General features: G+C 50.6%; 1 protein-coding gene across 2 annotated transcripts in view; it reads left to right on the top strand.

Moving 5' to 3' along the window:
- Nucleotides 1-12,694, top strand: part of FBLN5 (fibulin 5) — a 73,960-nt gene extending 61,266 nt beyond the window's left edge. For both annotated transcript variants that reach the window (XM_024567786.4, XM_024567785.4), the window contains exons 10-11: nucleotides 3,329-3,524; nucleotides 11,670-12,694. In XM_024567786.4, the coding sequence (XP_024423554.1) occupies nucleotides 3,329-3,524; nucleotides 11,670-11,831 (358 nt within the window). In that variant the 3' untranslated portion in view covers nucleotides 11,832-12,694. The remainder of the gene's footprint in view (nucleotides 1-3,328; nucleotides 3,525-11,669) is intronic.
- Nucleotides 12,695-13,940: the final 1,246 nt, after the last annotated feature.

The raw sequence follows: 13,940 nt of genomic DNA, 5'->3' as shown, positions 1-13,940 counted from the left end.
CAGTTAAGGGGTGTCTGCACCAGGCATTCAGTAGGAACCAATGGTTTTGTGTTATGACAGCGCTGCTCCCTGTGCTCCAAAGTCACTGCTCTGTATTAGAGACACTCGTGTCTATGATGTGTGTCCCCTGATAGGAGGTAAAACCATGTGAGGTCAGGGTCTTATTTACCATTACAATTATGAACTGTCTTAGGGTCATGTCTTTCTAAAAATTATAATGTATTGATTATGCTATTACAGTTGTCCCAATTTCCTGCCTTTGCTCCCCTCTACCCAGCACCCCAACTCCCTCAGGCACTCCCTACACCATTGTTCATGTCCATGGGTCATGCGTATAAGCTCTTTGGTTACTCCATTTCCTATACTGTACTGTCCATCCCCATGGCTATTCTGTAACTACCCATTTGTACTTCTTAATGCCCTCACCTCTGCACCCTTTCCCCCACACCATCCTCCCATTTGGCAACCATCAAAACCCTCTCCATATCCATGATTCTGTCTCTGTTCTTCTTGTTTGCTTAGTTTGCTTTTTGGATTCAATTGTTGACAGATTTGTATTTTTTGCCATTTTATTGTTCGTAGTTTTCATCTTCAACTGTTTCTTAAATAAGTCCCTTTAACATTTCATATAATAATGGTTTGGTGATGATGAACTCCTTTATTTTTTTCTTTTCTGGGAACCTCTTTATCTGCCCTTTGATTCTAAGTGATATCTTTGCTGGGTAGAGCAATCTTGTCTATAAGTCCCTGCTTTTCATGACTTGGAATATTTCTCGCCAATCCCTTCTAGCCTGCAACATTTCTTTTCAGAAATCAGCTGACAGTCTTATGGGAACTCCCCTGTAGGTAACTAACTGTTTTTCTCTTGCTGCTTTTAAGATTCTCTCTTTATCTTTAACATTAAGCACTTTAATTATGATGTGTCTTGGTCTGGGCCTCTTTGCATCCATCTTGTTTGGGACTCCTGTGCTTTCTGGGCTTGCATGTCTACTTCCTTCACCAAGTTAGGGGAGTTTTCTTTCATTAATTTTTCAAATAGATTTCCACTTTCTTGAACTTTCTCTTCTCCTTCTGGGACCCCTGTGATGCAAATGTTGGAATGCTTGAAATTGTCTGAGAGGCTGCTTACACTATCCTCATTTTTTTGGATTCTTTTTTCTGCTTGTTGTTCCGATTGGTTGGTTTTTGCTTCCTTATATTCCAAATCATTGATTTGATTCTCGGTTTCATCTACTCTACCATTGTTTCCCTATAAATTCTTCTTTATTTCAACTAGTGTATCCTTTGTTTCTGACTGGATCTTTTTTATGCTGTTGAGGTCCTCACTAAGGACCTTGAGCATCCTTATAATCAGTGTTTTGAACTCTGCATCTGATATATTGCTTCTCTCCATTTTGTTTAGCTGTTTTTCTGTAGTTTTGATCTGTTCTTTCATTTGGGCCTTGTTTCTTTGTCTCCTCACTTTGGCAGCCCCCCAGTGTTTGTTCCTGTATTAGGTAGAGCTACTATGACTCCCTGTCTTGGTATCATGGCCTAATGTAGTAGGTGTCCTATAGGGTCCAGTGGCACAGCCTCCCCTATCACCCAAGCTGGGTGCTTGAGGTGTGCCCTTTGTGTGGGCTAAGTACACCCTCCTCTTGTAGTTGAGCCTTGATTGCTATGAGCAGGTCAGTGAGAGAGATTTACCCAGGCGAGTCTGCCTTTGCCCTCCATGGAGGATCAGTTTTGTAGGGGCTTTGACTTGGTCTGTAGCTGTCCACTGGGTGTGCAGGCTTTGGAGTTTCCAGGGGGGTGCAGGCCAAGGTCAGTCCCCACCTGTGTTCTGCCCAGGGCCACCCTGCCTGAGCTATAAAGCAATCTGAGATGGCTGCTACTTGTGCTGGGCTTGGAGATTCCCCGGGAAAGCCAAGCTGTGAATCTAGGCTCGCTGCTGCTACTGCCAGGCCTGGGGCCACTTAGCAAGATGTAGGGGGGCAGAGGCTCACTGAGGCCAGCTGTTGCTTGTTTAATAGGATTTAGGAAGTTGTGAAGCAGTAGCCAAGAACAGCCATTCATATGGAAAAGTCACTTTTGACAGCTTACTGGGCCTGTAATTTGGGTGGCGTGGAGTCTCAGAGGATCTCCAGGGTGGGGCAAACAGTGGTAGCCAGGTTGATGGAGTCTCAGATATCGTACCTGCCTGCCAGCTCTGTGGCTCTGTTGGGGGAGGGTTAAGACAAGGGACAGTGACCTCTGTCTGCCTTTCTGTCTGTGAGAAAGCTGTCCCTCTCGCCTTGATGCCAGACATTTCAGTTCCTCCCTGTATGCCACTGGTGCCTTTCAAGCTGCTACCCTGGTGCTAGAGCTCAGAGGGAGTGAGTCCGAGTAAGTCCTTGTGTAGGTTCTTTAAGGGGAACTGCTTGGGACTCCAGAAGTTTCTTCCACTGACTCCATCCCTACTGGTTTTTGCAACTAGAAGTTATGGGGACTTATCTTCCTGGCACTGGATCCCTGGGCTTGGGAGGCCTGGTGTGGGGCTGGGACTCCTTGCTCCTGAGATATCCCTGCTGAATGTTTATCTACCACATGTTAATGTGGGACCAACCTGTTCCATGTCTGTGCCCTCCTGCCAGTCTGGATGGATGTGGTTCCTTTAATTCTGTAGATGTTGGACTTCCGTTCAACTCGATTTCTGATGGTGCTGAGTGATGGCAGTTTCATATTTTAGTTGTGATTTTGATGTGGTTGTGCGAGGAGGTGAGCCATGTCTGCCTATGCCGCCATCTTTCCTGGAAGTTTCGTGTCTTATACAGAGTGAATTCTAAGCTCTTGAAAAGGTGAAAGATCACATTGCACACAGACTAAGTTAAGTGTGGCAGAGAACATAAAGGACCACCGAAAACCTGTCAATCTAATGTCACTTTTCACTATGAAAATTTCCTTTTTCCCTTATAAAAATAAGAAATAAAATTTCTTAATGAGCACGTACAGCGGGCGATGGGAAGGGCAGTGCCTCGGCGGCACATTTTACTGACCAAGTACATGACCAATACAAATGTGAGGTGTATAGAGGATGTCCCAGGACTCTGAAAGCCAGACCTCTGAGGTTTACACTCTAGTAACAGGAATATCTGCTTGGCCAGAGCAGGCCGTTCTCTAGGAAACAGCGAGCTCCATTACACGCTAGAGAGTGTTTCAGCGAGAGCCAGGTGCAGAGCGGGTCTACAGTTACAGCTTTGCACACTAACAATGGGGTAGCCTCCTTCTCAGTGCTGAAAAGGGAGAAGTAGGTACGACCAGTGTCCCGAGAGGGTTTTCCATGTGCTCACACAATCTCCTTTCTCAACAGCCGCTGCTTGTGTGCCGCCGAGAATCCTGGCTGCAGAGACCAGCCCTTCACCATCTTGTTCCGGGACATGGACGTGGTGTCAGGACGCTCCGTGCCTGCTGACATCTTCCAAATGCAAGCGACGACTCGCTACCCTGGGGCTTATTATATTTTCCAGATCAAGTCTGGGAATGAGGGCAGAGAATTCTACATGCGGGTAAGAGGGGATGGCGGGCGATGGTCACTCTCCCCAGCGACGATGGGTCATGTTGTCTAGCCTGGCACATGCTTCCAGAAGCACGACAGCGTGCAGCTAGGAGGGGTGGGTGCGAAGAGTGAAGAGAAGAGTGGAGCAGGGTTAGGACTCAAGGTTCTGGTTCCTGTCACTTTCTGTGTGGCCTTGTGAAAGCTGCTTCTGCTCTGTGAGCCTCAGGGTCCTCATCTCCCATCTCTTTCCTCCTACAGTTCTATGGGAGAGGCTTTTGCACAGCCTTTTATCCATCCACTCGTTTGACAGATATTTATAAGTACCCACTATCACAACTGGAAGCTGAGAACATAGCAGCTGATAAAACATCCCCAGCCCTTGCTCTCCTGGCACCTACACTGCAGGGAACACAGAGGTGCGCCTCATGGGGGTGGGCTCTGCCTGTGTTACCCAACACGATAGCTGTTGGGATCTTTAAGTTTAAGCTGATTGAAATTAAATAAAATGATAAATTAGATTTTTCTGTGGCACTAGCCATATCTCGAGTGCTCCATAGCCTCACATGGCTGCTGTACTAGCTCAGACATAGAGCATTTCTATCATCGTTAAAAGTTTGATTGAAAAGAACTGACTTATCCATGTCAGTAAAAATTGTAGAGTACATGCCCTAAAATGCATTTGCTTGTTTGTGAATTCCATGCACATAATACTGTACCATTTATATTACTGAGCTTTATGTCCCGTAACTTCTGGTGTGATGACACCTGTTTTTTTGTTTTAAAGATTTTATTTATTTATTTTTAGAGAAAGGGGCAGGGAGGGAGAGAAACATCGATGTGCGAGAGAAACATGGATTCTACATCCCCGTCTGGGGACCTGGCCTGCAACCCAGGCATGCACCCTGACTGGGAATCGAACCAGTGGCCCTTCGCTTTGTGGGACAACACCCGACCCACTGAGTCACGCTGGTCAGGGCAATGACAGCTCTTTAGAGACCACTGGCTTAGATGTTTTTCACAGTTCAGTGTGAATTTGGGCACTGATCTAAAAAGTGGATTCCAGAGCTTCATCTCCGGAGAATCTGGAATTATCTGAATTACCCAGAATAATTCGCAATATGGTGGCTTTCAGTTTCCTATGGCTGCTGTAAGAAATTACCAAGACATTGGTGGCCTAAGACAGCAGAAGTTTACTCTCACACAGTCCTGGAAGCCAAAAGCCTGACCTCCCTCCCACTGAGCTGCAATCAGCATGTTGGCAGAGCTGTATTCCCTCCGGAGGCTCTAGGCGAGAATCCATTTCCTCTCCTCCTCTAGCTTCTGGTGGCTGCCAGCATTTCTTAGCTTGTGACCACATCACTCCAGCCTCTGCCTCCTTGGTCACTGGCCACCTCCTCTGTGTCTCTTATCTTGACCCCGTGATTGGACGTAGGGTTCACCCAGCTCCAGGAGAATCTCTCTGTGTCAAGACCCTTAGTCACACCTGCAGAAGTTCCCTTTCCTTTTTCTGTGACATTTGTAGGTTCCAGGACATAGGACCTGATATCTTTGGGGGGTGGGGGGGCATAACCCAGGAATCTTCATTTCTAACAATTACAGCGGGGAGTCCCCTTGAGTCACTGTGGGGAGTGATACTCAGAAAGACAGGCTGTGAAAGTTTATCTAGTGTTGGGGCAGATGGCCCTAGGCCTGCACATGACCACATAGCTGAGCTCTCTATCCTTCCTCTCCCAGTCTCCTGGCAGAATCTTCCAGTCCTTGCCTCTGGGGATGGGCCTGCCTGAAAACAGGGAGGTCTCAAAAACAGAGATCAGGACAGATTAGAAAAGGTCCCAGGTGCTGGCAACGTGCCTGTATCCTCACTGGTATGTTTTTGGCAAGACCCTAACAGGGCCAGATCTGCGGGATAGCGTGGCCTGCAGAGCAACATCTGTAGACCAGTGTAGCAGGCTCAAGGGCTTTGGAAGAAGATGGAAGGAGCTGAGGAGTAAGGAGCTCCTGCAAGATGAAAAAGATGGAACTGTGTTTATGTCTTTTCCCCAAACCATAAGCAACAGCTGTCCGGCAGAATCCCACATCTGGGAGCTTCTGTGGGCCTGCTGCCCGTGGGAGCCAAAGGCAGCCTGCTGACACTGCTGGTCTGGTCTCTCTCATCTGTACAGATGCAGCAGGCCCCTCCTGGGGGCTTAAAAATACCATCACTGATACCACCAGCCTCCATTCCCGCAGCACCCCCTCCCCGCCCTCCGCCAGCAAAGTAGCAGATCTACAGAAGGTGGTCTTGGCTAGGTGAGATTTCACCCACCAGGATACCACCTACTAAAATCCCTCAGTGTTCTCTGTGTGGTTGACTTGTAAGAGGCACCCTGTGATGGTGGGGGAAGCAGATGGTTCTACTCATGGAATGGACAGATGTGAGGGCTCCTTCTGGAAGCTTTCTCTACTGCCTGGATTGTCACAGTAACTAGGAGACCCTTGGAACTCACAAAGCTGAGCAGTGTGTGGCTTGTACCCTCTCCGAGAACATTGGGAAAGGCCCCAGTTCTTTAGTATTTATTCAGAGGAGGAGGTCAGGGTGCTGAGGGGTGTGGGGACACAATGCCCACTCTGAGTTTGGCTGCAGGGACTTACAGACGGGAAGGTGGCTGCTGGCTGGGAAGGTCCCATGGGCAGAGTCTGAGCTCAAGGTGGGGAGCCTGTGAAGAGGCCACAGGGTGTGGGAGGAGGAAGACAGACAAGGCAGGATGGCCCCAAGTCCAAGCTGCCCAGAATTGCAGCGCCCTCCTCAGGAGGGCACACACAGTCATTCTCTTTAAAACCTTTTTAATTTTTATTTTTTACACGATTTTTTTTTTTTACATATTGATGGTAGAAAAATGAGAATATACAGATTAACCCAAAAGTTATAGCATAGTCTTCCTAGTGTGGGCTCTGCAGCCAGGCTGTCCCACCTCAGTCGGCCACGTTACCCAACCTCTGCAGCCTCCACTTCCTCATCTGTGCAGACAAGAGGCTGGTGACAGTATTTACTTTAGGCTTAGATGAGATCATGCCCTTGGGCAGTGCCTGGGACACAGAGTGCCTTTTCATCAAACAACTGGGATTGGTTGAGTGGGAAACATTGGATAACTTTCTCTTTCCCACCCTGCTGTCTGGAGCCCCGGCAACCCTGGCGACACCTCAGGTTAAACCCATACGGTTCGCAGGTTCACAGGTACTTTCAGTTATGGTTGAATCATCTCCTCCTCCCACATCGAAAGCCCGAGCTGGTTTAAGTGAGAACTTCAACCTCTCAGTCTCTCATTCAGTGTAAAGGCCCATGAGGGGAGTGGGTTGGTGGTGGGGCGCTTGGCCTCTGTGCACTGTCCTCTTGCCCTGTTCCACTGACTGGTGCTGCCCCTGATTCCTCCTCCAGGGTGGGAGGGGCGGATGGCCGATGGGAGAGGGTGGGGCCCAGGTCTTGGTCATTGCCATGGTAAGCAGGTGTTGCTCTGCTCTCTGGGGCAGAGCCACCCACGCTCTTGCTTTGGCGGATGTTTTGCGGGATGTTTGGAGGTTTCCTTGAGCACTGAGCACTGACCATTCCCTGGTGTGGGCAATAGGGCCTCTAGTCGGCCACTTGCCCCCCCCAACCTCTTGCCCCTCTTTCTGGTGCTATGTCCCACTCAGACTTTCTGGGGGCAGGGGTCGCCCCCTCGCCCTGGCAGGCAGACCTTACACCAGGGCTTCAGGAAGCCAGCAGCCCTGGCGCTGCTGCTATTGACTGGGGTGCGAGGCCACTGTAGGGCTCTCTAGGCTTCCCCAGGAGGGAGCTGGGTACTGCCCTCTGCGTCCTGAAATGTCAGGGGATGTGCACCTCTGAACAGTTCTCTTGAAACCCTCTCTTGCTTGAGGTGGGGGCTGGTACATGTGTTCAGTGCACGTTTATAGGTTGGAGGTGGTCACAGAGGGACAGAAATGGATCTGGCTCGGGGCCTCTGCTCTCCAAGTCCTGTAAAACGGAACAGACACTACACAAGTCTTCCACTGTGCTCAACAGCTGCAGGCACTGTGCCCAGGGTTTTCCATATATCTCTCCTCCCGTTGTCACCACTATCCCAAGTACAGGGTCTGCCTGGCCAGACCAGTGTACAGAGGGGAGCCCTGAGGCCTAAGAGGCTAAGTAATTGCGCAAGATCTCAGCCAGGAAGCCCCAGAGCGGGATTCACACCCGATAGTCTGGCAACAAAACCTCTAGACATACTCTTGTATTTCTCTTTAGGATGTGGGGTATTTTTACTTACTCTTCTAGCTTGGGGGGTCTCAGCAGAAGTTGAGAAGATGAGAAAAGTCTGCTCTAACATCTAGTAATAATAGAGGGAATCCAAGAAGCATCCGTTATTACCGCATTGATGGGGTGGTTTCCGCTGCTGCTGCTCCTGCTGCAGTTAGGAGGCTGTGAGCTCCAGGGTTCTGGAGGAGTCGGCGGTGCTGCCGAAAGGGCCTGGAGCGTCACGTGGGAGGGGGGCTGCTGGCCGCTCAGGCTCTCCCACACTGAGGTTCACCGGTCATGTCACAGACACTCGGGAGAACTTCATCTCACCCAGCAGGCAAACCCCACACGTGTGCACACGCACACACACACACAGGCATGCATGCACATGCAAACATACACCTGTCACTGGCACACCCACTCATGCAAATGTGTGCGCACCCATGTGTGCATGCACACACATGTACACGCACACAGGTCCCTTTCACAAGCCCTAGTGGTGGTCTGTCTCACCCTGAGCCCTAGACAGAGGACTGGTGATTGGCTCTGGCCAGTGATGCAGGGACACGACTGGAACCAGAAGAGGAAGCACGGTCAAGGGGTTCAGACACCAAAGCATGTTCAGCCCACGACACCTGTGGGTCAGGTGGCAGGACTGGGGAAGCCGACTCGCCCTGGCCTGGCTTGTTGCTGCGCGTCAGACAGTGTGGTCCCACAGGCTGGTTCAGAACAAATCCAAGCATGTGGGAGCAGGGCCAAGAAGACATACGCGGGTAGGCTGTTTGCACTGTGGGCAATTCCACGGGCACCCAGTGCTCCCTCCTTCTTCCTTTGCCAACAGTGACCCGGCACCACCCCGTGTGGCTTTGGGTAGGCTCGCGCGCTCAAGAACAAACAGGACACGGCCTCTGCCCTTGAGGAGCCCACACTGTAAGGATGGGTGTGAGGGACAGCCGCACAGACACTTACAGTGCAAAGCAGGGACTCTCAAGTAGAGTTGCTTCTGGGGGTGTCGGGAAATTAGGAGGCGTCAAGACCTCACCGTAGAGTGTGGTGGTCAGAGCAGGACTTTTGGAGTCAGACCCTCCGGTACTGTGTGCTGGTTTGATGACCTGATCAGTGCACTTAACCTACTCACCTTGTGGGGTGACGAGGGTAAAATAAGAGATGTGGGACAGGCTGTAGCCAAATGCCTAGTACCAACCCCTCCGCCACTCTACTCACCTCCACCTCCATTATCATTATCATCACCCACCCCCCCACAACCAGCACCCTCACCCACCACCACCTCCACCTCCACCACCATCACTTTGCACTATGAACACCAAGTCCACCAATGACCAGGGGCTCTCAGGGGCCCATTTCATTAATGCCCTGACTCTCCCTGAAAGCCAAGCGAGCAGTGCGGGGGGCTGCCCTCAGCTCCCTTGGCTGGTGCCCGAGCCCAGTGCTGTGGGCTGGCCTTTCTCAGGCAGCTGCAGATCTGAGCCTGGCAGAGATCGAACTCCCGGGCCTCTAAAGTTACTTCCAAAGGGGAGAGGCAACGATCTTTTCATACCTTGGAGACTTTTACTGGGAAAGCCCAAAGAAACAACCTGGAAGTTTCCAGTTGTTCCACCTCTCTCGGGGCTCTACCGCTCTCCCTCGAGAGGGCCACCCACAACTCAGGGTTCTCAGCCCTCGGCCTTTGTTCATGCCAACAGTGAAAGCTGGTGGGATATTTATATATGTAAATGCTGTATTTCCCTGTGTGGCTGTGCCCTCTGAAGACCTGGCTTGGGGCTCCAGGTTTTGCAAGAGTTGACAAGGAAGTCCGAGAGATCCTCTGTGTGAGCAGGTGCCAGCTGTGTTGATGCTGACGTGAACAGAGGGAGCTGATGCCAACAGGAAATTGTGTCAGTGGACAGTGGAGATCTCAGTACCTGGCTGGCACCTGGCTGCCGGCCCCACCCTTGACATACCTGTGGAGCCCTTGGGGATGTCTAGAGCTTTATAGGGAGTCCTCCCTTGTGGAAATGGATAAAACACCCAGCGTGGCCGAGTTTCTTGATTTGTAGGGCCCATTGCTTTGTTTCTGGGCACAGTACCAGGCTCTGAAGCTTGTAGGAAGCAATTGCCCAGCATGCCCTTGTTCTCTCATGCTGTGTCCTCTCCAGGGGCCCACTGCCTGGCCATCTCACTGAACCCCAAGTATCTCTCATTAAGGGCAGGGCCGGGAAGACAAGTAAAACCCACCAGTCTCCTCTGATAACTGTGCAGTGCGATAGGCCGGGGCTTCGGGTCAGACCGAAGGCCCTGGATGAACTCCCCTTGGCTCTGTCCCTGGCTAGCTGGGTGACCCTAAGCAATTGCTTTACCTCACTGGGCCTCAGTTTGCTTATTTATAAAATCAGAAAATAATGAGACACCTTTAGTATGGCAGCCAGGATCTGTGCTTTTATTTATTTTTAATTTTTTAAATTATTATTTTAATCCTCACCTGAAGTTATGTTCATTGACTTTGGAGACAGAGGAAGGGAGAGAGAGCAACATCAGTGTGAGAAACACTCATCAGTGGCCTCCTGTATGCCCCCACTGGGAATTGAACCCGCCACCTAGGTATGTGTCCTGACCGGGAATCGAACCCACAACCTTTTGGTATAGGGGACGATGCTCCAACCCACTGAGCCACCTGGCCAGGGTGGGGGGGTCTGGGCTTTTAGATGAGCACTTCTATCACCTGGGGATTGTATTAACTACAGATTCTGGCTCAGCAGGTCTCAGGTGGAGCCTGGGCTCCCACATTTCTAACAAGCTCCCTGGTGCTGCCGAGGCTGCTGGGCCGGGGACCACGCTGTGAGTAGCAAGGCCTTCCCAGGTTTTCATGAGGATGAAACAAACACACGTACACGGAAGGGGCCAGAGGAGCACCTCGCGCACGGTGGGCACTCCACTGACATGAGTCTGTGCTCCCTCCCACCTCAGAACTTTCAGGAAAAGATTCATGTTCACATGAAATTAGTAGGACCGCAGCGATAGGGTCACCGAAGGGTGAAGCTGGAGTGGACAACGGTGTCTCTGACGGGAGCCTCAGTGGGGGCTGCCTGTCAGAACCACCTGAAGACTCATCAGCAAATTTCAGTCTCCCCAGGAGTCATCGAAAAATCCTCTGAGGCATAAAATCTTGGAATCGGTGCCTGGAACTGCTAGTTCAAAAACAGTGTCTGAGGCGCTTGGGAGGCTGTTCACCTGGAAACCACTGATCTGGCGCAAACCCTCATTGCAGAGCTGGGGCCCCAAGAGGTGAAGTGACAGTTTTAGGTCACTCAGTTTCATCACTTATTTGTTCTGTCATTCAAGATGTATTTACTGAACACCCGAGTGCCAGGCACCACCGTGGTGTTTAGGGGACCCAGCGGTGACAAACCTAACCCTGGTCCTGGCTCTATGGGCTCATGGTCTAGTGGGGACCCAGCCACTGGGCGTGGGCCAAGTAAATAGTGTGGACAGTGGTACATGGTAATGAATACTTTCCATTCTATGCAGAATAGCAGGTGCAATGGCAGCCGGTCTGGGGGATGGAGGGAGGGGTCACTTCAATTGAGGAAAGCAGGGAAGGCTTCTCTGAGGAAGTGATGTTTCCAGGTGAGACTGAGTGGGCAAAGCCAGGGAGCGTGTGGCATCAAGGGGTGCCAGCATGACCATAGTGGGGAAGCAGGAGCGCCCTGATTGAGGCTGCACAGGTGGGCTGTGGCCAGACCACCCAGGGCTTCTACTTTGGGGATCACGTCGCATGTCCTGATGGACAGCTGTCTGCTTTCCTCACCTTCTCTGCTCTTCTTGACAGCTTCTGGGGTCAAGCTTACTCTTCCCCCTTAGGTTGGTCAGATCTTCTCTAACAAGTGTCCTGGGTTCTGTCCACAGCAAACGGGCCCCATCAGTGCCACTCTGGTGATGACGCGCCCCATCAAAGGGCCCCGGGACATACAGCTGGACTTGGAAATGATCACTGTCAACACTGTCATCAACTTCAGAGGCAGTTCTGTGATCCGACTGCGGATACACGTGTCGCAGTACCCGTTCTGAGAGCCCGGGGCTGGAGCCTCTGACATGCCTCTCAGCAGCGCCAAGGGACAGGAGATGAGAAGAGACGAGAGGGAGAATGAGAGCGAGAATGCGAGCGAGACAGACGTCAACGCCTTTCCTGCTGAACGTTTCCCAAGGAGACAGCCCACTGCCCTGACCCCGCCTGTGTTATCGTAGACCTGGTGTCCCGAAGGGCGCGTTGGCCCCAGTTTCCACAATGCAGTTATCGAAAAGTATTATCTTTGGCACCCTGACCTGAGATCGACGGTGATTTTTCGAGCCCTTCAGTTTATCTTCCTATTTTGTAAAGAAAATAGCTTAGGTTTGCTGGGGCCTGAGTCCATGTTCAAAGACTGTGAACAGCGTCCTCTCACCTCCTCCATGCCTTCTCTCTCTCGCTCGCTGACTGCTGCTTCGCAAAGGCCCAAAGAGCTCATGGGGATGCTGTGTGTAGCTAGTTTGCTTCTTGTATGTACGGAGAAGGCTATGGAAAGAAACCACTGCAGGATCGAAGGGTTTTTAAAGAGTCTATTTCAAAACCATGTCTGGTATTTTCAGCACTAAAAGAAGTTTTAGTTCTCCTGAAATTTGTATAACTATTTAATCCTTTTTTTTTTGTTCATTTGAGGGTTTTGTTGTCGGGTTGTGTTTTTTTTTTTTTTTTTTTTTAAATAACAAGTGGTAGGATTCCTTCAAAAGGCCTTCAGGCACATGTTATGCTCTGTCTTCCCAAACCCAGTCTCCTCTCTCCATTTTGGCCCGGTGTTTTCTTTGAGGACCCCCTTCGTCATGCTTTCTCTGGAATTTTTACCCAACTGGGTTGGAAGGCAGAGGTCTCCAAACTGATTAAATATTTGAAGATATTTTGCGTTTGGTTCATTTCGACATCATAGATGATTCAGCACTTGTGGTTGGTTCTAGCTCTGTTTCAACCTGTTTACTGTGTACTGGCTTGAAAAGCTCTCCTGAGAACTTGACCTACATGACTCAGGCACATGATGGGGACAGGGGAGCAGAAATGGGGGTGGAGAAGTTAGGGGGGAGCATCCATCCTGAGTCCTGTTTCGTTCAATTAGAAAACCGTCAGCTCCTCTGTTATGCGGGTTATTTCCAAGGACTTTTCCAGGGCAGGAATCTATTCAAGTCACTCTCAGTCAGTGGTCCCCCACCTTGCCTGCAGAGTGGGGGGACAAGTGGGGTTTTTAAGATGAAACTGATTTCCTGGGCATCACTCCCAGAGATTCTGATTGAGTTGGTCACAGGTAGGGCCCAGGCATCAGGAATTTTTCAAACTAATAAACAGGCGGAGCCGAGAACACATGGTAATTAGCACCATGCAGAGAGGGAGACAAATGTAGCCCAGGTCCTAGCCACCTTGCCGTCCACATCTTTTTTAGTTATGTGTAGGACGCATCGTTCTTTTCCTGAGCGAGGACTCTTCAAGTGCTAGAACCCCAGGCCAGGGCAAAAGGTCAGCAGTGCAAGGCACGGATTAGAGAACAGGCGTGGGGGGACAGCTGTCTTGCATCCTACGCCAGGAGTTGACCCGAGGCTTCAGAAGGAGGAGGTGCACTCCCTGATGGCCCAAGTTGCTTCTGCAGGACAGGTCTGTTAGGATATATTTATTAAAAACCTACTGTGTGCCAGGAGCTGTGCTGGATTCTTAGGGTGAAGAGGGGTTTCATAGATTTTTCATAGCTGGTTCTTCAGTGGAAGGAACAGCGTGCTTAGCTTCCTTACCCAGAGAGCATGTCTCATAGCCATATCACACACCTAGCTTTGCTGTGGTTATTTTTTTCTCTAAAACTAATCACATCCAAACCATTTCCCATTGTGCTCCTTCAGCAGGTTCAAGTGATGTTCACAATAACATTAACGGCAAATGGCTCCGAACACCTCGTTCCACAGCTGGGAAGAGAAAGGATGATTTCCTAGAGACTTGCCAGCAGAGGGGCCGCGTTAGCCCTCTGCTGAGCAGAGACCAGACGGTGGCTCTGGGCCTGGCTCCCCTCGTGAGGTGGGGGTGAGGCTTCAGGAATGGGCGTGGATTAGGGGTGCTGCGGGTTGATGTGAGCCCCACATGGAGTGGCTCCCAATTACACACTCAGG

Source organism: Desmodus rotundus, chromosome 7 (assembly GCF_022682495.2).
Source record: "Desmodus rotundus isolate HL8 chromosome 7, HLdesRot8A.1, whole genome shotgun sequence".
NCBI lineage: Eukaryota > Metazoa > Chordata > Mammalia > Chiroptera > Phyllostomidae > Desmodus > Desmodus rotundus.
The sequence above is the reverse complement of the archived record's forward strand: the minus strand, read 5'-3'. Positions and strand labels throughout refer to the sequence as shown.